Source organism: Anguilla anguilla, chromosome 2 (assembly GCF_013347855.1).
Source record: "Anguilla anguilla isolate fAngAng1 chromosome 2, fAngAng1.pri, whole genome shotgun sequence".
In the NCBI taxonomy this organism is placed as follows: Eukaryota; Metazoa; Chordata; class Actinopteri; order Anguilliformes; family Anguillidae; genus Anguilla; species Anguilla anguilla.
Genome location: NC_049202.1, coordinates 46,750,016 through 46,769,299, shown reverse-complemented (window position 1 = coordinate 46,769,299; position 19,284 = coordinate 46,750,016). Strand labels below are relative to the sequence as shown.

General features: G+C 41.1%; 1 protein-coding gene across 6 annotated transcripts in view; it reads left to right on the top strand.

Moving 5' to 3' along the window:
• Nucleotides 1-18,680, top strand: part of LOC118221253 (caspase recruitment domain-containing protein 11-like) — a 36,961-nt gene extending 18,281 nt beyond the window's left edge. For 5 of the 6 annotated variants that reach the window (XM_035406143.1, XM_035406142.1, XM_035406138.1 and 2 more), the window contains 22 exons: nucleotides 804-941; nucleotides 1,193-1,518; nucleotides 1,994-2,173; nucleotides 3,066-3,218; nucleotides 5,410-5,535; nucleotides 5,671-5,865; nucleotides 5,993-6,148; nucleotides 6,326-6,377; nucleotides 6,458-6,588; nucleotides 7,218-7,327; nucleotides 7,522-7,568; nucleotides 8,890-9,019; nucleotides 10,981-11,182; nucleotides 11,445-11,571; nucleotides 12,045-12,285; nucleotides 12,796-12,880; nucleotides 13,263-13,358; nucleotides 13,466-13,568; nucleotides 13,764-13,943; nucleotides 14,459-14,583; nucleotides 16,092-16,207; nucleotides 16,828-18,680. In XM_035406143.1, coding sequence (XP_035262034.1) covers nucleotides 804-941; nucleotides 1,193-1,518; nucleotides 1,994-2,173; nucleotides 3,066-3,218; nucleotides 5,410-5,535; nucleotides 5,671-5,865; nucleotides 5,993-6,148; nucleotides 6,326-6,377; nucleotides 6,458-6,588; nucleotides 7,218-7,327; nucleotides 7,522-7,568; nucleotides 8,890-9,019; nucleotides 10,981-11,182; nucleotides 11,445-11,571; nucleotides 12,045-12,285; nucleotides 12,796-12,880; nucleotides 13,263-13,358; nucleotides 13,466-13,568; nucleotides 13,764-13,943; nucleotides 14,459-14,583; nucleotides 16,092-16,207; nucleotides 16,828-17,032 — 3,224 coding nt within the window. In that variant the 3' untranslated portion in view covers nucleotides 17,033-18,680. The remainder of the gene's footprint in view (nucleotides 1-803; nucleotides 942-1,192; nucleotides 1,519-1,993; nucleotides 2,174-3,065; nucleotides 3,219-5,409; nucleotides 5,536-5,670; nucleotides 5,866-5,992; nucleotides 6,149-6,325; nucleotides 6,378-6,457; nucleotides 6,589-7,217; nucleotides 7,328-7,521; nucleotides 7,569-8,889; nucleotides 9,020-10,980; nucleotides 11,183-11,444; nucleotides 11,572-12,044; nucleotides 12,286-12,795; nucleotides 12,881-13,262; nucleotides 13,359-13,465; nucleotides 13,569-13,763; nucleotides 13,944-14,458; nucleotides 14,584-16,091; nucleotides 16,208-16,827) is intronic. The other variant, XM_035406139.1, reaches the window with a different exon arrangement.
• The last annotated feature ends 604 nt before the right edge of the window (nucleotides 18,681-19,284 follow it).

The following is a 19,284-nucleotide window of genomic DNA, read 5'->3' as shown; positions in this document are numbered from 1 at the left end:
ATGGATAATGTACCTCTCTCAAACAAATAATGGCTCTACAAAGAATGAATGTTAATACTCTGAACGCCGCTGCCAATTTTCATAAGGAATGTGTAATTACTTATAACAATGACACATTAGTTGAAATGTGTTTTGTTTCCAAGATGTAGGCCCCAGATTGAAAATAATAAATATTAATGTAGCATATATCTACATTCGAGTTTGTTTGTGCATTCATCTTCAGTGCTAGAAGATATCTGGATTATTTTTAGTGGGATGAAGCATGTGGTCTCGGAAGCTCCCCTCAGTTACCTCTATTTTCTGCATGTGTAGCCAAAGCAATGTCATGCATCCACAAGCATGTAAATGTGTTCTCAGTGCACAGTGCTTTGCATTTAGATTGTAGCACTACATCAGACTCCTTTGTAATTTCAACTCCAGTCAAAAATATTACTCTCCAAGAATGAGAGCGAAGTTTCTTGAAACAAACTAGAAAAAAAACCATAAATCTTTATTCTTAATCAAAGCAAGAACCTTATATGATTTAGATGTTTGATGCAGCATGGCTTTGCAGTAGATAACACCAAAAAGGATTTCCATCCGTAAATGACAATGCAAAGAACATACTGGAATAATTAAAAAAGTGTTCGAAACTGAATCACAGTATGGGTTCTTATGCTGTAAAGTCATTCTCACTTACCAGTACATTGACATCCTTGACTAGGGAAGAGGCTAAATGTATTTTAATTAACCTGCCAAGTACCGCATTGTATGGATGATTGAGCAACCGATTTCAAGATTGAAAGCAAGGAGTTTTGTTTCAGGCCGGTTGCTGGACATACTGCACACTAAAGGCCAGCGGGGCTATGTGGTGTTTCTGGAGAGCCTGGAGTTTTACTACCCTGATCTCTACAAGCTGATGACGGGAAAGGAACCCACACGCAGATTCTCCACTATTGTTGGTAAGCTGCTGACATAAAGAGGAAGTCTCACCATGTTTCCCCTGTTATGGAAAGCCCTGGGCATTGGTTCACTGCACTACTTCACTTTTTTAAGGTAGCAATACACAGTGGAACACCAATGGCAGCATAGCTGTGGTTTGATAGGATCGCTTGTGCAGCTTTAATGCTTACACTGGCCTAGCATCTCTGAAGCCAGCCCTTTGCCAGTGGAGGCCCACAAAAGCCCATGAGAGAACATTCTTTGTCCACAGTGGAGGAGGGCCATGAGGGCTTGACCCAGTTCCTGATGAACGAGGTCATCAAGCTGCAGCAGCAGGCCAAAGACAAGGATGTGCAGCGCGTTGCCATCATGGGCAAACACCGCACGCTGGAGGACGAACACAAGAAGCTGCGCCTGTCAAACCAGGAGCTGCTGGCCTTTCAAGAGCGCTACAACAAGATGAAGGAGGAACGGAACAACTGTAACGATGAGCTCATCAAGGTGAAGGATGACAACTACAACCTGGCCATGCGCTATGCCCAGCTGAGCGAGGAGAAGAACATGGCCGTCATGCGGAGCCGTGACCTGCAGCTGGAGGTCAGAGTGCATCAAAGTACCCCCTCGCCCCATCTCACACACACTCGCACACACACACACACACATACACACACACATGCACACACACATACGCACATACACAAACACACATGCACACACACACACACACACACACACATACGCACACAAACACATGCACATTGAGAGAAATGAAAACTAATGCCCAATTCAACAAGGAATGCAAACACAATGGCGACTCCAAGTGCAAAAAGTATGTTTGTCTGCTATTAACCTAGCTGTAAAACTGCTCCTTCCTAATAGGAAGTGGGTGTCTATATGACTGGTGCTAGCTCACTAGCTGTCTTTGAAATCTTCCCTTATCATTGCAAGGGCCGTCATGGAAATATTTTAAATTTCATGTCATCTGGTGTAAAATAAGTGGCCACAGATAAATGCTGATAACATGCATTCTGCACCACTCGTTCGTGATGGTGGTGAACATGGTGCGTTTCAGATAGACCAGTTAAAGCACAAGCTCAACAAGGTGGAGGAAGAGTGCAAGATGGAGAGGAAGCAGTCACTGAAGCTGAAGACCGACATTGAAAATCGTCCCCGAAGAGAGCAGATCTTTGAGCTGGAGCGGGAGAACGAGGTCCTGAAGATTAAAGTACAGGAGCTACAGTCCATCATACAGGTGCGGTAATCCATTTGTTCCAATATCACAGGGCTGTCTTTGAAAGTGTCATTTGCTGAGAAAAAGCACATTGTAGCTGTTCAAGTATGTTAGTCACTGGAGGGAATATGCAGTTGCCTGAAATTACTGGATGAATTTTTAATGCTGTGAAACACTTACAACCATCTGCAGATTAGACATACATTACCAGCCTTAGAAAGTGGAACTTAAGTGAACCCTACAGATATGGTAATTTTACCAGCCATATGTGCAGTGGGAACAAGCTCTGTACTGTTCTGTAGCTCATAGAATGCTTTGTGCTCAGCACTACGTTATAGTGTACATTAACATTGTTGAAATAATGCCCCCTCATTTTTGATAGTTGTGTTTTCTATCTAACCTCACTTCCATAGGTACGGAAATCATTAAATCCACAATTTATTTGTGGATGTTTTATCTGCGTTTGCATTGCTAAAAAATTCTCACTGGTCTTAATGCTAGAATATTACAACACTGACCATCATAAATTGACAAACCACTACTCTTGCCTTTGCATTTGTGTAGAATAAGGGGGTCTATGTAGATATGTCTTTATTGTGGAAATGTCAGTTGAATTGTAGTACATTTCAGTAGAAATTTGTAAACGTTCTAGAACTATGAAATGGTTTGTTTTGCTTGTTTGCTTAATTAAAACCTTCCATTAACCACAGAGCAAAAGTCATTTCAGAGGGAAGATTTACTGCTGTGTTAAGGAACCAATGGCTCTTTATATTGTACCCCACTGTTACTTTTCATGACGAGATTTGGATATGTGGATATGTACTGCTGCATGCCACAATGAGGGGTCTGTGCATCTCAGGTGGCCTCATGGCCAGATATTGAATCCTGTTCTCTTTCCCCTTGGGGCCCCTAGCCAGGGAAGCAGGTTCTGCCGGACTCTGAGAAGGCCATCCTGGACATCCTGGAGCATGACAGGCAGGAGGCTCTGGAGGACCGGCAGGAGCTGGTGAACAGGCTGTACAACCTGCACGAGGACGTGCGGCAGGCGGAGGAGCTGAGGGACAAGGTGGGGACAGGAAGCGTCCGCGCCAGCGTCTGCGTGTGCCTTGGGGGGGTCACACATGCTGCGCATGTGGCACTCGGCGGCACTTCGTGACACAGCAAGGGGTGTAAAAAGTGACAAAGGGGGCAGGGGCGTTCTCCAAATGGCCATAAACTGAGAAAGAAAAATGCAAAATCATGCCAGAATTTTCTCACACCTCTGTGAGAAAGGTCTCTGTAGGCTGCTGCAGTTGAGTATGACCATAAAAGGTGTTTTTGCTTCTACACCCACACGGGTGCAACAGCCTGGAGTTAATTTGCATTACACAGGTCTGAGACCATATTTTTTCAAGCGCGTCTGATGCATCTGTACTCCAGTGTGTCCCCACAAGAGACCCCTCTCCTCAATAATGAATGTGCAAGACAAAATGTGTCAGTACAAGAAGTTGGTGAAAAGTTGCTTGGGAAAGAAAACATATCATGCTTGTCTTAAATTAAGCTCCTGACATGGATATGGTCAGATAAACCCAACCTGTTTCCACAGCTAAATCAGAAACAAATGAAAGTTAATGGTAGATACGCCAGCTTGACTGTTATTTACAGAATGGTGTAGAGAAGTCCCATGGACTGAATGTATTAACCTCCTGACATGACAGAGAGCACCTGGATCAGTGCCCTCACATGTAGATAACAGAAAGAGAGAAACTGTGATGCACATACATATCTATCAATATTTTACAATGGTTTTCAACCATAGTTGTAAGACCGCTTACGTTGTTCTAGACTTTTCTACACCCCCCAATGAAATTGGATTTATCAACCAAGAGAACTCTTACCACTGTACCGCAGTAAACTTTAATTACTATTAATCTTTTATTACTGAGTATTCAGTCGCAACAAACCTCATCTTTTCACTTAGCCTGTGTGTTATTGGCTTAATTATATGTTTACTGTTGATCATGTATTTAAACTGGGAATAGTATGAGATTTTCATATTCTGTTTATGTTTGTCCTGTTTCTGCAGAGTCTTGGCTCAATATATGCAAGTCTCATGTATTAATATTCGAAATCATATTCTCCTACATGCCTTTCTCTGACATTTATATAGCATTTAATGTAAATAGAAATTATCTGGCAATAAGCACTTCACCAGTTTTATCACAATCTCAGTGGTAGCCATTGCCACATTTATATTACATTTATGCTAAAAAGAAGTGACCTTGCAATAGCACTCAGTTGTCACAATCAACTTCATTTTTAAAAGCTGCAACATTCAGACCTTGGTGTAGTGCAATGAAAGTGCAATTTAAGATGCATTTTTGTTTAGAGGACAGGTGGTTCTCGCTCAACGTTAGAGATTAATTTATCTGTCAAATGTTGATTACAAATCCAGACCTATGAATGATTTTAGAAATGACATGCTTGGCTCTATCTTACACTCAGCACTAATGGCAGTGTCTTTGCTAGTTCAGACTAGTTCAGACTGATGCAGTCATTTTCCCATCCAGGGCACTGTTGTTTAAATAGCAAATTAACTTTAGGTGGATTGCTCTTAAGATGAGGTGTGGTCTGGCAAATTATTGGTGTATTGCTATTTTGATGTAGCTGAAAGTGTTTGCACTTATGGTTGAAGGCTCAATTTTAACAATCTTAGCGCATAGTATAAAGCGCATGGTGCAAGCGCATTTAGGGTGTGTCCAGATCTACTTTTATGTGCATGCAGTTGATGTCACCAAACTCCAGGAATACCAGATTTTGCTGGGAACTCCTATTTTACCTGTTCTTGGCTGGCAGGTGTTGGGGAATTGCACGTATTCAATGGCATATCAGACTAGGATGGAGGTAACTGTATGTATGGCCAAACTTAGAGGGATATGGTGAATAGAGATTGGATATGCCTCCACTTGAACTTAGGGCATACTTATGGGGAAACAGCTGAAATGGCTTCAGAGGAGTGAAGAGCTTAAAAAATGTAAGAAAGGTCTGTAGCTAAATCAAACATTGTGTCACTGTGATTTTATTCCTAAATAAAAATTTGTCTCGTGTATTGTTTCTTAAAATATTTTAGGATCAGTTCTTCCCTGTAGTTTGCCTAGAATTACACTATTCAGGAAAAAGTTAAAAGATAGAGCAACACTAATACTAATAAAATACATTATAAATATGTCACAAATGATGTATCATAACATAAGATGTCTCCTGCAATACTTTTACAGTACCTGGAGGAGAAAGAAGATCTGGAGCTGAAGTGCTCCACTCTGGTGAAGGACTGTGAAATGTACAAGAACCGCATGAACACCATAATGATCCAGCTTGACGAAGTTGAACGAGAGAGAGATCAGGTGAAATACTGGGGTGGTTTGAGGAAGTCTGAGCCCGGCTCACTTAAAATAATGTTGCTGTGCTCGGGCAGAAATTGACATTTTGGTTTGGAGAACAGCCGTGGCTCACTTTGCCCTGTCTCTGGTGCCCGTTAGGCGTTTCGTTCTCGGGACGAGGCTCAGAACCAGTTCTCCCAATGCCTGGTTGATAAGGACAAGTACCGCAAGCAGATCCGCGAGCTGGAGGAGCGCAGCGATGAGCTGCACATCGAGATTGTGCGCAAAGAGGCCAAGATCGTCAACCTGGAGTCCAAGCTGAGACGCCTGTCCAAGGACAATGGCCTGGATCAGGTGAAGGGGGGGTGCTTTGTCATCAGCTTTGCCTCTGCTCTAACGGGGCAGCTATTTGCAGTTAAGTCTGCATAATGGATTTCACGATGTACCTCCCTCACTCTGTAAGTTTGTGTTCCCTACACAGAGTTTAACCCGAGACATTCCATCTATATCGCAAACCTTTGGCAACCCTAAAAGAGACGGTCAGTTTGAAGACTCTGGTGATGAGTCTCCAGATGACAACAAATTCTTCCTCCCGGAACATCGGCTCAGACGGAGGCCAAACCTCAAAGGAGTCGTGGTGAGTTCCCGGGCAAAACCTTGATTGAGAAGCTTTCAAATACAGTTTTGCTTATTGATCCTCAGTTATGCAAGATTTTTTTTTAGAAGTTGAAATTAAGCCATGCCTTTTCCATTAAACTTTTCTAATATGCGTTGGTTATAGATTGCACACAGAATCATACGTATTTACTTTCAGATCTCCAGAGCAAAGTCTCCAGTCACCACTCCTAAATCCATAGATTTTTCAGGTAATTTGATTTATGTTAAATATATTGGTATCAATCTGTATTACAGTGTGTGATAACGCACAATAAGACTTTTGAATCAGCCCCATTTCCACCTGCAGCATCAGTCGTGAACACCAATGGGGAGCTTTCAGATGCCCCTAGCACAGATACCAACTCTATAACTACCAGTTCCTCCAACACTGCAGCCGCTGGAGAAATACTCAACAAGCATGTAAGTATTCATGTGACTGAGAGTTAAATATATGAGGATGCAGTAACCGCATTATTACTGTTGCTGAATCTATGTACAGAAAATTCTCACACATAGGGGTTGTAAATTCAGAATCAATTAAACCAACAAGCCAAAAAAGCCTAGGGACATTGGTTTTCATGTGCAGGATGAATAATATAGGCAAAAAGTAAATAGTCAGAACCCCATTTCAGCTCCCAATGTGTTGACCCTTTAAGTTTATTTATATTGTGTTTCGTTTGTTTTTCATGACACAATATAAAATGAAACTCATTGCCAGTTTGTGAGTGCAATTTATCTTTCAACAAACCAAGGATGCAAAATATCAAAATTATGCTGTTATGCCTCAAGACCTGTAGTGGCCAAGGCTTCAAATTAGATTGACCTGCTATACAAATAGCTATTATTTTGTTTAAGGAATCCCAGAAAGCTTTTTTCTTTTCTCTCTGTTCTGCCTATATTAAATCAGGCATGCCAAGACCATCTCTACGCCTTTACAGAAAATCTGTATCAGTGAGCAGAAATAAGTCTCGGGGAGTTTGAGGAATTGGTATAATTTTGTTCTGTCCATCCTTGGCCAACCATTTCTCTTTCTGTTTCCTATGTGAAAGCTCCTGCGATTTCGCAATGACAGTATAATGTCCACCGTCCCTGAACCACCAGGAAATGACTCTATTGTCAGGAGGAACAAGGAGGGGGAACACGACACTCTACCTAGAAGGTATACCCTTCACACGGTCTTGGTTTACCCCAGTGCCCAGCTTTCTGAATAAAATGGGTGAAATTCATTAAATGGTTTTGGGTGAAATGATAGAGGAGATATTACTTACTCATGCTAGTACTGCTGCATATTTCTCTGTGATCAGCATTTTTTAAGGAAGAGCTTTGTCTGACATACATGTTTCTTTTCTCTAGCCTATGTGACTTTGATTGTGACAGTGGTGACAACATGGAACTTTGTGGTAAAGTATCAACCTGAAAAAATGAAAGAATTTTCTGTTATAATTACACAGGTTACTGAGTAACTGACTTATATATTCTTAGGTACTTGGTCATGAAGGTACAGTTATAAAGGCTACAATTAAGGCTACAAATTTAGTCTTGGTTTTTTGTTTTTTGTAAACTAACACATAAGACAATATATACACAACAAACAACAATCCATGATGCCATAGTTATTGTCATCAACGTTCTGTTGGCTCATGTTTGTCGACATAACATTTACTCTCCAGAATGTAAAGGCTACAAATTACATACATTACACACGTGTCTCAGAATTTGCCACATAATTAACTGTGCAGAACAAAATGAAAATGTCTTTTTTCCACAGTAGTTTTATACAAAAGTAGGCAATGCTAGTGCACTTAAGGTCACTGAAGAGATATAGCTTGGTTATGCAAAGGACTTTCAATATGTTTGCTACAGCTTTTACTTTGTAGCCTATAGGGATATTATATGCCATACACACTTTTAGCCTACTCACTTTGATGAAGTGTTCCCTTGAGTATTTATCTATAACTCCTCTTGAGTTATGAGCAAGAGTCTACTTATTCTCACACAAATTCTTTGCTTTTGACAGCTGCAGTGGGAAACAACGGCCACACACTCATATAATGCCTGAAAACAAGAAATGCATTGACACTTTTATACCTTGTGGTCTTTGTTAGGATAAGTTACTTTGCACTTGTTCCTTTGAGTTTGCTCTACTGCACTACTTACTTAATATTTTACTTTTACTTTTTCCCATGCTCTCAAAAACTCATTGTGGTTAACTTCAACAACAGCAAGAAATGTTATTTGCTAAGAACACAGGAAAATGTTTTGAGCAGGAATAGCTAATTGTATTCATTTTACTATTGAAATGAAAGGTGCAATTTCTCATGCAGTTTGCTCTGTTTATCACCATCTTTCAAGATATTGAGATTTCATCTTAAATTTCCATGAATTCTATGAAAATGTTGTAGCTTTTGTTGTAATATGTAGGTGCATGCATTTTAGAGTAACCCCGTTTCTTAAAACAAACCCATGCAAGTTTAAGACCAGTGAATGTATGATATATGAACATGTTGAGGAGAAAATGCAAAGCAAAGAGGAGTTAAACATATACATCACAGTAAACAACCTGCCAAACCAGATCAAGACTTAATAGAAAGAATTAATTCAACGCTTGAGTGAGACCCTCTGGAGAATGTGGTGACGTTGAAGTGCTAAGGCGTTCAAGCATTGAAAAGCGTGTGCTGTCAGTCTAGTGAACATATGTTATTTGCTAATGTGTCCTTTCAGATGAAGACTCTGACAGATTTTTCCATGGACCTCCTTCAATCCACTCCTCGTCATCCTCCCATCAGTCAGAGGGCTTAGAGTTGGACTTGGAACAAGTCAACAACATCTTCAGAAAGTTCTCCCTGGACAGGTTGAGTTGTACATCTGACTTACTTTAATTTGTTGCTTTTCACACATATGAGATGTTTTTCCATTTAATATGAGTTAACAAGCTTTTTTTAGTTTGTTAGCTTGCTTTTGTTATTCTTAATTTATTCTCACCTGCCTCGGCTGTCAACTGCTAATTGCTACTTCTTTCCCAATTAACCAAGGGTTAGCGCAGTCCTGTCAGATGCTGTCTTGTTTCACGAATAAAACAATTTCAGTTGCACAGTACCATTTTGATAATGCATATTAAAAGCTGGCTTTTCTACTGCTTGCAAAAAGATTTGTGCCATGAACATCTAACACTGTGGCTTTGGGCGTCTAGAAGTTGTGATCTCTGAAGTGTAGGTTTATCTTTTAAATTGACGAGGCAACAATGTGTAGCTCACATTGAAATTGCTTTGCAGTGTTTTGTAGTGTTACATTTCTGACTACTGTTCTTAATATATGTTAACAAGACTGAAAAAGTTGTCAAATGTTTCAGGCCTAATACCAAGGTAAATGTGCTGTTTGTCTGCTTCGTGAAGATGATCACAGTGTTTTTTTCAGTTCAGCCTTTACAGATAAATCATCATTGCCTGCATTCTTCTTTGATTTATCTGTATGTTTAATATTGCTCGGAATAGAAATAGAATTTCAGTTTATTTCCTGAGACTATACAGCCTTGTTTGCTTTATTAAGTCATGCTTTGCTGATAAATATGAAAATGAACAGAGCACGGTGTGTATACAAGCCCTTATTTGGCTCTGTCATAAACAAACGTACTTTTCACAGTATTTGCATGCTTCTTTCATCTGATTTTATCCAGAAATATGGGCTTAGGTCTATTTTGCCCTGTATCAGGATGCTGTTGAATGTGCTACCACACATTATGGGGCGACATAGCTCAGGAGGTAAGACCGATTGTCTGGCAGTCGGAGGGTTGCCGGTTCAAACCCCACCCTGGGCGTGTCGAAGTGTCCTTGAGCAAGACACTTAACCCCTAACCCCTAACTGCTCTGGCGAATGAGAGGCATCAATTGTAAAGCGCTTTGGATAAAAGCGCTATATAAATGCAGTCCATTTACCATTTACCATTTACCATTTACCATTATAAGACAAAAGCTGTTTACTGGTCTAAACCATTGTCATTTGCCTAAAGGGCAATAATGAAGACTGTTAAGTTGAAAGGACTGTTTTTCCCAAGGCATCTGCACATCAAATTAGCATCCATGTTTTTCATCCGAATGTCACATTGTATCTAATTCAGTAGAAATGCTGAATAAATAGCTGTCTATAAATAACCACTCATTTGAACATCAAAGCAAGCATTGAAACACGCTTGATGATTTTTTTTTTTAATTCATCAACAATTCTGTCAGATCTTGTTTTGAAGAAACTGGCTGCACTCTTTTCTGTTGTCCTGCTTATATAAAATAATGCTGTTACTGGTGCGCTCCGTTCGTTATCATCTGTTATCATCTGTTTCAGAACGAATTATATCAAAATCAAAATTAAGCCAGTGTTTTAAAGTCCAAGTGAATTGTCTGATTTTGGAAGAAACCTCCCATTTTTTCTGCTTTGGTTAAGAGAAGAGGGAGAATAAATGACAGGTTCATTGTTTGACTTACTCTTCATTCTTTCAGGTTCTTAATTCATTCAGTCATGTTTATTTTTTCAGCATTCCATGTTTTCAGATCCAGATAGAACTTTCTGAGGGAACGTTAGATCATTTGTTTTTTACCTTGGAGAATGCATTCATTACAGAAAGCTGCCTCAGGATGTGAGGGTTCGCCCAAATAAATTAGAATAACTGACATTCTTTAATACAGGAGCTTGTGTTTTTCTTGTATGTGAATCACAATTATTACAAATAATTCTTGTGCATTTGTGTCAGTATTGCGTCTGTGTTGTCCGTTGTGATCAGAGGGATTCTCAGAGCTCCTGGTCGTGTGTTGTGTTCTTCAGACCGTTCCGGCCTTCCCTCAACTCCTTCACGAGCGTCAGCAGCACGCTGCGCCTGCTGCAGGACATCTCCCTCCCGGGGGACTCCTTCTTGTCTGAGGTCAGCCTGGTGGGGGGCAATGCCAGCGGCATCTTCATCTCCTCCATCCAGCCGGGGTCCAACGCCGACAGGGCGGGCCTGAGAGAGGGACACCACCTCCTACTGGTGAGGGAGGGAGAACGCTGTGTTCAATTCACAATCTTCTCTTTCACGTTTGACCTGGGATCCAAAGAGTTCTATATTTAAAAGCCCTGCTTGGTCCTGTGTCCCTTACTTTGTCATAGCATGATTCATTTGCTTTTTGTACTCGCTAGAGTACATTATTTTTTGCAGACATCCTGATTTTGAGTAGCTTACATAAGTTACACATACTGTCCATTTATGCAGCTGGACGACCTCTGAGTCCTCTCTGTTCTTTTCTCCCCAGCTGGAAGGCTGTGTTCATGGGGAGAACCAGAGCGTCCCTCTGGATACTTGCACTAAGGAGGAAGCAAACTGGACTCTGCAGAGATGCAGTGGACTGATCAAGCTGCACTTCAGAGCAAACTATGACGGTAAGCTGAGAGCTGTCTCTCTATCATTAGTACCAGCCTGCTGTTTCCAAATCATCTCCACGTACGTTGGGTTGAGGCATCCCTACTGATTTCAAAAGGCATCTGTTGTGACAATTTCTGCTGGAGAACATCTGGAAGTTAAGTGCGGTCGTTGGTCTGTGCTATCTGTCCTCAAGCTGGCTTTCTTGGGCCATCCCAGTGCGCTCCTCTTATCTTCATATGTCACCAGTGACATGTGTGCTTGGCACCAGGGTTTTAAAGCAGCTTGCTTGATGAAAGAACTTGTATTATAGAATTTTATCCAAACAGGCAGAGTGGTGTTACAGAGCACGCTCATAAAGAGATGCTTGTATGTGTAAATGCATAATGTTAGTTCTGTAAGCTCAATGCACTTACAGCAGGTGATGTTTAATAGCTACCAGTCCAGTCGTGCAACATCAGGTCACCCATGGAACTATGTTTTGCCCAATCAGGTTATAGGAAGTTACAGAAGGAGATGGAGGAGGGCACCTTGGTGTCTGGGGATTCTTTCTATATCCGCCTGAACCTCAACTTGTCGGGCCAGTGGGACAGCTGCTCGATGAATGCGCACTGTGACGAGATTGTCCACGTCCTGGACACCATGCACCAAGGGAGGAGTGAGTGGCTGTGTGCGCGAGTTGACCACTTTATTGACAAAGACCTGGAAAAGGGCACAATCCCCAGCTTCTCCAGGTAACTGTCCCTCTCACTGCATATAGTATCGCTGTATTTCTTGGTCCATTTGTGTTGTGAGGTTTAGACACGTAAGCATGTAAGAATGCACGTAAGAATCCAGCATCCAATGATTGAAAGTCTTATTAATGACATCAGTGCCTGAGAAACATGTAGATAAGGGTCTCCGAAGTAAAAGTGGCACATCTGTAGCGAAATTAAATGGGAGGGGATGAATCATCAAATGACATGAACACATGGTGTTTTGAGCCCTGCCTCAATGTATCAAAATACACCTGACATAATGGCAAGCATGATGATACTATGTACCTAATGGCTTATTAATGATGTCACTGAGCTGAATTGCCAGGATACGAGCGCCCTGTTAACCAGTGGTTCTGAGAACTAATAATGAGAAAGGTGGACGCTCCCTACAGTACCACGGCGTGATTGATGGCGTGTTGCTTTGATTCCCGGCACGTGCAGCCGAAAGTGCTCAGAACCGCGGTTCCCCTTGTCCCCTCCCCCCAGGGCTCAGCAGCTGCTCCTGGTGAAGATGCAGAGGCTGATGTGCAGGGGGAGCCGGGAGGAGGCAGACAGCCTGCGCGGACTCAAGGTACGCACGCCTCCCGCCCGTCCCGCCCGTCCCGCCCGTCCCGCTGACGCTACTCCTCGTGCCGCACTAACGCCACTTTCGTTCAGTTACTTAAACAGACGGAGGCATTATTTTTGGTGAAACTTGGCAATTTATAGCAGTTTTGAATTCCGTCATTTAATCATTAAAATGTGAGGTAAGCATTTAAAGTTTTCTTTTTCCTCATATGAGCCTTGACAGATAGTTCGGTAGCTATTAGCTGTATTTACTAGGAGATCAGGGTTCATTATGTAAACCAGTTTATACACACACTGATCAAGCCAGCAGGAGGTTGATACATGTTTTATAGATCTCTCTAGCTAATATAGATTAAAGATGATTATCCATTAATATTACTTTTTAGAATATGCTACAGCCTGAGGAATCTCCTCCTCCTCCGGACCCCAAATCCAGCCCTAGATTGTCGCGTGCAAGCTTCTTCATTGGCCAGATCTTACAGGTAACTGCTCACGTACAGGAAAAGGAAAGGGTGTGAGGTTGTGCTTTTGATTTCTGCATTAAATGTAGGTGGTTTTCAGTTTGGTGAGATGTCTTTCCTTTTGCAAGTTTGTCAGCAGGACTGAGAACAAGTACAAGCGGATGAACAGCAACGAGAAGGTCCGGGTCGTCAGCGGGGGGAATGCTACACTCACAAGGCCTGGGTTCGAAAGTACGAAGCAAGAATATAATAAGAGATGTTTGCGATCTCCTGCTGTGTCGTCACATTGGTGACTGCACGCTTTTATGTCACACTGCAGCGGCCTGGCTTTATTTTGAGCCTCTGTGTCCTCACTGCTCTGCTTCTGTTCGTATGCTTGTACTTCATCTTGTATTTTTTCAGAACTGGGTTTGTTTGATGTTTCAGACTCAGATGCGGAGAATGATCTGAGCAAGAGCTTGAACCTGATTCCGTATTCTCCAGTGAGCCCGCACCGCTCTCAGCGCAAGAGGCCTGTCCTCTTTGCCCCCAATATTCTGGCCAAAACCATTGTGCAGAAGTTCCTCAATTCAGGAGGGGCCATGGAGTTCAACATATGCAAGCCAGGTAATGCAAAGCGTTTGCAGGAAAAAGAAGGCCATTACGAACAGGGCTCAGATACCACAGGAGCATCAAATGGGGGCCAATAGACCACAAGTGAAAAATAGGTCACACACACACAGGCTCACAAGTCTCCTTTGTTACTGCTGGATGTGAAGGCAAGTCCTGTCTGCATGAATGCATTATGGGACTGCAGTCATGTGGCACGTTACAGGAAATAAGGTCACACACATATAGAACTGCTCTGTGGAAATGAATGATACACGTCTTGCATATTACATCTTGGTCATCTGAGAATTAGCATGAATTATTTAAGATTTTGTTTTTCATTTTGGCTTGTAAAGGATTGCTAGTGTTTGTTTCTGTTAGATTTTATGTTTTTGTTCCAGGCATAGTCTTAGTGATTTGTCTATGGATGGCTGATTCTACATTAGAGCATAAATCTGCTTCCTGATAGGCAAAATGCTATTGACTGCTTTTACAGGTTTACTTCCCCTCATTCTTTTCACTTTATTTTTTAGACATTTTATCAAAGGAGGAGTTTCTGATGAAACAGAAGATTGAGCCCATTATTTATTCCAAAGAGAAGCATGGCTGTACCTATGAGTGCATCACTCCTGAAAATATTGAGGCTGTCGCTGCCAAGGTAAAACTTGGAACCAGATGTGTACTAGTTAATTGAGGACTGTCCTGAATGAACAAGATAACCAAATGCTTTCTCTGACTAAGTAAACCCTATTTTAATGCCACATGACAATCATCTAGCAAATCAATTACTGGCTGCCTTTGGGAGGCTCAAAAGTAAATGTGATAACCACACAGGAGGAAATTTTTGTCTTTTCAGACCTTTTCCAAAAATGAACTTTGTGCTGCCTTATCACAGTTTTCCAGGACACCCTCAATTGTGGTGTGGCTTAAGGGTGTTATTTTCTCTCTGCACATTCATTATGTGCACCTAAAAACACGCTGTTTGCAGAAATGTTATTTACTTCTTGTAATTGGTTTTTTCACTCATTTTTTTCTTGTCGACTTATAATGGGAAGGAGAACGTGGAGGGTGTTATTTCACATGGGGAAGCTCCAGGCTAGGACAAGTCCAGTTGTATTTATTGACATGATGACTGCAAGGCAGAACACACAGACACACATGCACCATGCACAGGTCTCTCTGACTGCGCTGTTGAGCCACAGTGATTTTGCTCCAAGTCAGCAGAGAGCCCATGCCTTGGTTCTTCATTGGTTCGGATGCAGGCTCTAGCCTTGAACCCTCCTCAGACCACCTCTCCCTCTGTCCCTTCCTCTCCAATCGCAGATCTGTACCTCTGTCTGTCTCCCTCTTCTGAGGATCAAAGCTGCCAATACATAATAACGCCACATTTCCTTCTCCCATAGTCTCCAGCTCACCTCTAAACGTCAGCCAATTTCACAATCCAATGCTAATTCTAGGAGAGTGGGTCTGACTGACTGTTTCATCTGGTGAAATAAATGTGACTTTGATAGTGGAGAAAATGGCCTGCGGTCTAAAATGTAAATACAACAAAGGGCTGAATGGGACCGGAGAGTGAGGCGACAGCGGGGCTACATGCTCAATGCTAAAAGAAAAAAAATTCAAATGGACTCCTCTGATTGGTTTGTCAGCATGCGAAGCGAAAGGACATATTAGCAGCCTCTGTACTACTAATGTACTTGGAGAAGCTGCTGTGAGAGTTAGCGGTCTTTCTTTGTTGCAAGCACAATGCCTTCCAATGAGAAACAAAAACAACCACGTATGAATAAAAAAACAAAGATATAATTATTTCGGCTCCGTGAATTCGAAGGACGAATAAGTAAGTGTGATTCCTTCATTGATACTTCTATTCAAACTAAAGGAAGGCTTCAAAGCAATTATTACATTTCTGTGGATCAGAAGATTGGGAGATGATTGCAAGGGTCGCTGCGTCTCATGAATGCAAAATATCATTTTGTAAGTGGGGATGAAAATGTATCTGTCAAAGAAACTGTTAGATATGGTTCTGCTGTTCTCAAGTGGACTGGCTGCATATTGGCAATTTGATACACTTTTGCTTTGCTTTCTGAACATGGTTCAAAATGAAATTTAGATTTGTGGTTTGTAGGACTGTCTTTTAATAAAAAGGAATACTGTGTCATTTTCTAGAACAAACACTGCCTGTTGGAAGTTGGCCTCAGCTGCACCAAAGACTTGCTAAGAAGAGAAATATATCCCATTATCATCTTCATCAAGGTCTGCGAAAAGAACATAAAGAAATTAAGGTACACACATTTCCCATGCCACCTGAATAACCTCGTAGTAAATTGCACAGCATATTAAATACAGTGCACATGAAGTGTATTTTATTCTTCTTTTGAGATACAATATTCTTATTTCTACTAACTGGAGTATCATAAAAGTGAGATTCCACCTATCAGGGTGTGTCAGTTTCTGCAACTGAACACGGTCAGCTCTTTAATCTAATACAAAGTCTTGAGTGAAACCCCAGAAAGGACAATATGCATTTTATGGAAAGACATGTGAATGGAACCACTCATTCCTTTGTTTCATGTTCTGAAGAGGATACAGTATTTTCACTGATAAGTTGCTGGAAAGGGGTTTTTCACACTAGAAAAAGAAATCAGAATAAATTAGGGGGGTAACGATGAAATAGCCAAAACAACTAATTAGAATGGGTGTCCACATACTTTTGGAAATGTAGTGTAATAGCTGTATGTTCTCAACATCTATATGTGTACTTTATCGGTCATCACAAACATGTATATATAATGGATGGATGTGTGTGATGTTGCCAATAGCATCTCCACTGGGTAGGGATGAGTTAATGGTCGGACTGGTAGAAGATTACGCTTAGTATTAATGGTTATATTGTTTACTGAAGGAGGCTGCAGTTGAAGGTGGATTCAGAAGACGATTTCGTAAAGACATGCCGTTTGAAGGAGAAAGAGTTGGATGCTCTGCCTTGTCTTTACACTTCTGTGGAACCAGATTCATGGAGTGGAGTGGAGGACCTGCTGAAGGTCATCAAGGACAAAGTCCTTGAGGAGCAGAAGAAGACAGTTTGGGTTGAGCAGGACCTCCTGTAGGACATTTTGGGATTGTTGCCATGGTGGTATCCTACTGATAAAATAAAGCAGTCATATAATGAATGAAATCCAGCTTGTCACTGCGTACAGCATTGCCATCTGTAATGGAGTACAAGCAGTGAACAGAAGTGACATATGCATGTTGTTCTTCAAGATATGTGCAGTCAGTGAACGCTATGGGAAAAGATTTCTTTGTCCGGAGAGCAGACCCAATTGTATACAGAAAGCCTCAGATGAATAATGGAGCAGCTAAGGAACAGTGCCGCGTCTTGTGCCTGCGGTGTGTATCCACTGTGCCTTCTTGCAGCAGCAATTACAGTAAAATATAAATCTGCCCACTCTGCTGTATCTGTAAGGGCCAGTAAGACACAGGTCAGTACACTTGATGTGATTTCTATGGTCTAGCACTGAAACTGTTTTGTCATGGCCATTTTCATAATTTCAGCTGAAGGATGTGCATGTCAGCAATATATTGTGAACACATTAATGCCACCTAATATGAAGGTAAAATTGGAAAGAACATGCATGGAGCTCCAGTATTGTAATGAAACAATCAACAAAAAAAAACTAGGTAAATATAGCCTGAAGCTCCCATTAATTACTAACATTATTTTTGCATTTTATGTCTTCTCACTGAATAATTATGATGTGTTCACCTTGCATTTTTCTTTCACAGTTGTATTATTTACTGCTATTTATTTTGTAGTGATATGGTTTTCCTCACTCATGCCAACATTATATACTGCACAAATGTACATATCTAAGGAACAGCTACCTTTCTACTAAAATAGTAACACTTGTGAAAATTATTCAAAACATAATTCACAAAGGTAGAAAAACATTTTCATTGTAGACATAAAAACCTTTCAATTCAACAAAATTAAATGTAAGAATTTAATTAACAGCTATTTTTATACTAACTTCTTACTTTTATGCATTAATGCATGGCACTACTTTTTTCATCTGTTGAATATTTACAATATGCTGTCTGAGGATTTTATTTTCTGTTGAGTTGTAATGTCAGTGAGAATGTAATTTTCATAATGTGTATACTTTTGAAAACCCAGCAAACTGAAATGTAAATCAGGAATTGAGGAATATTCTTGCAACAAAAAAATGTGGGTCTAGTCTGGTAATAAAAAGAAAACAAAAACAGAGGGCCAAAGCCTTTATTAAAATTGTTATAAAACATGACTGCAGTACATGGACACTGCAGAGGGCAACATCAGAATTGACATGGGATCACAAGATAATCATTTGTATTTAGAATACAAGCATCTTTTATTAAAGGGGTATGGTGTGGGCTGTGGTATGGTATTTGGGCCACTTTGCTGTGACAGACCTGATTCTAAGCATGATATTAGTAAATATTAGGTTGTTGTTTTTAGCAGAAGAGTAAAAAAAAACATTTTTAGAGATGTTACATCTCATCTGAAACAGCGCTGCTCATATAGACAGTGGCAAAAACCATTTCATTGGTCTGTACCATGAATAAAAGCATGTGTCATTTAATAATATTATCACTGTAAAGGTCTAAATTTGACAATGAGAAGATGTACTTCACTTGATTGTGCGTTGCTTACTTGGAGGACTGTAATAAATGTGTGACTGTAATAAATCTCATAATCAATGAAGAAAAGAGTTCAAGGAAACAGCATCACTCATGCGTCTCAAGTGATATCCAGCATGGTACTATTTGTTATTAAACATGGCACATTATGCACATATTTCATTGACGGCTGCATAGCTCTTCAAATGACAATATCGTAGTGCCGACAGAGAGAGAGAGAGAGAGAGCAAATTACAAGGTGAAAGAGCGTCACTTGTTTTCTTTGTGGCTGTGATGTATCAGCTCAGCACAAGGAAAATGATGCGTGAAGCCCTGCTTATGCCTCAAACATTTATTTCTTCAGCCAGATAATACATTCTTATAGAAGTAAGACATCAAGCCCAGCCTTTAGCAAGTTCAGTGTTTCTTTTCTCTCTATGGAAACATGCACCCGGCCTTGTGACAACTCTCTGTTTACGTCACTGGTCCAGGAAAGGGTGAGCACACAGTTGGGGGGGCGGGGGGGCAGGGGGCAAGTGCAGTTTACACTACAGGCCTGCATGGCAATAGTATCAGATCAAGAGTGTCTCATACCAGATTAGGCCACCTGTCTAAGCTACATGTGCCCATTTTTTGACCACGTCGTGGTCCCCTGACTGCTTGGTTCCCAGTGCAGTTTACAAAGCGTAAAGCACACTGACGT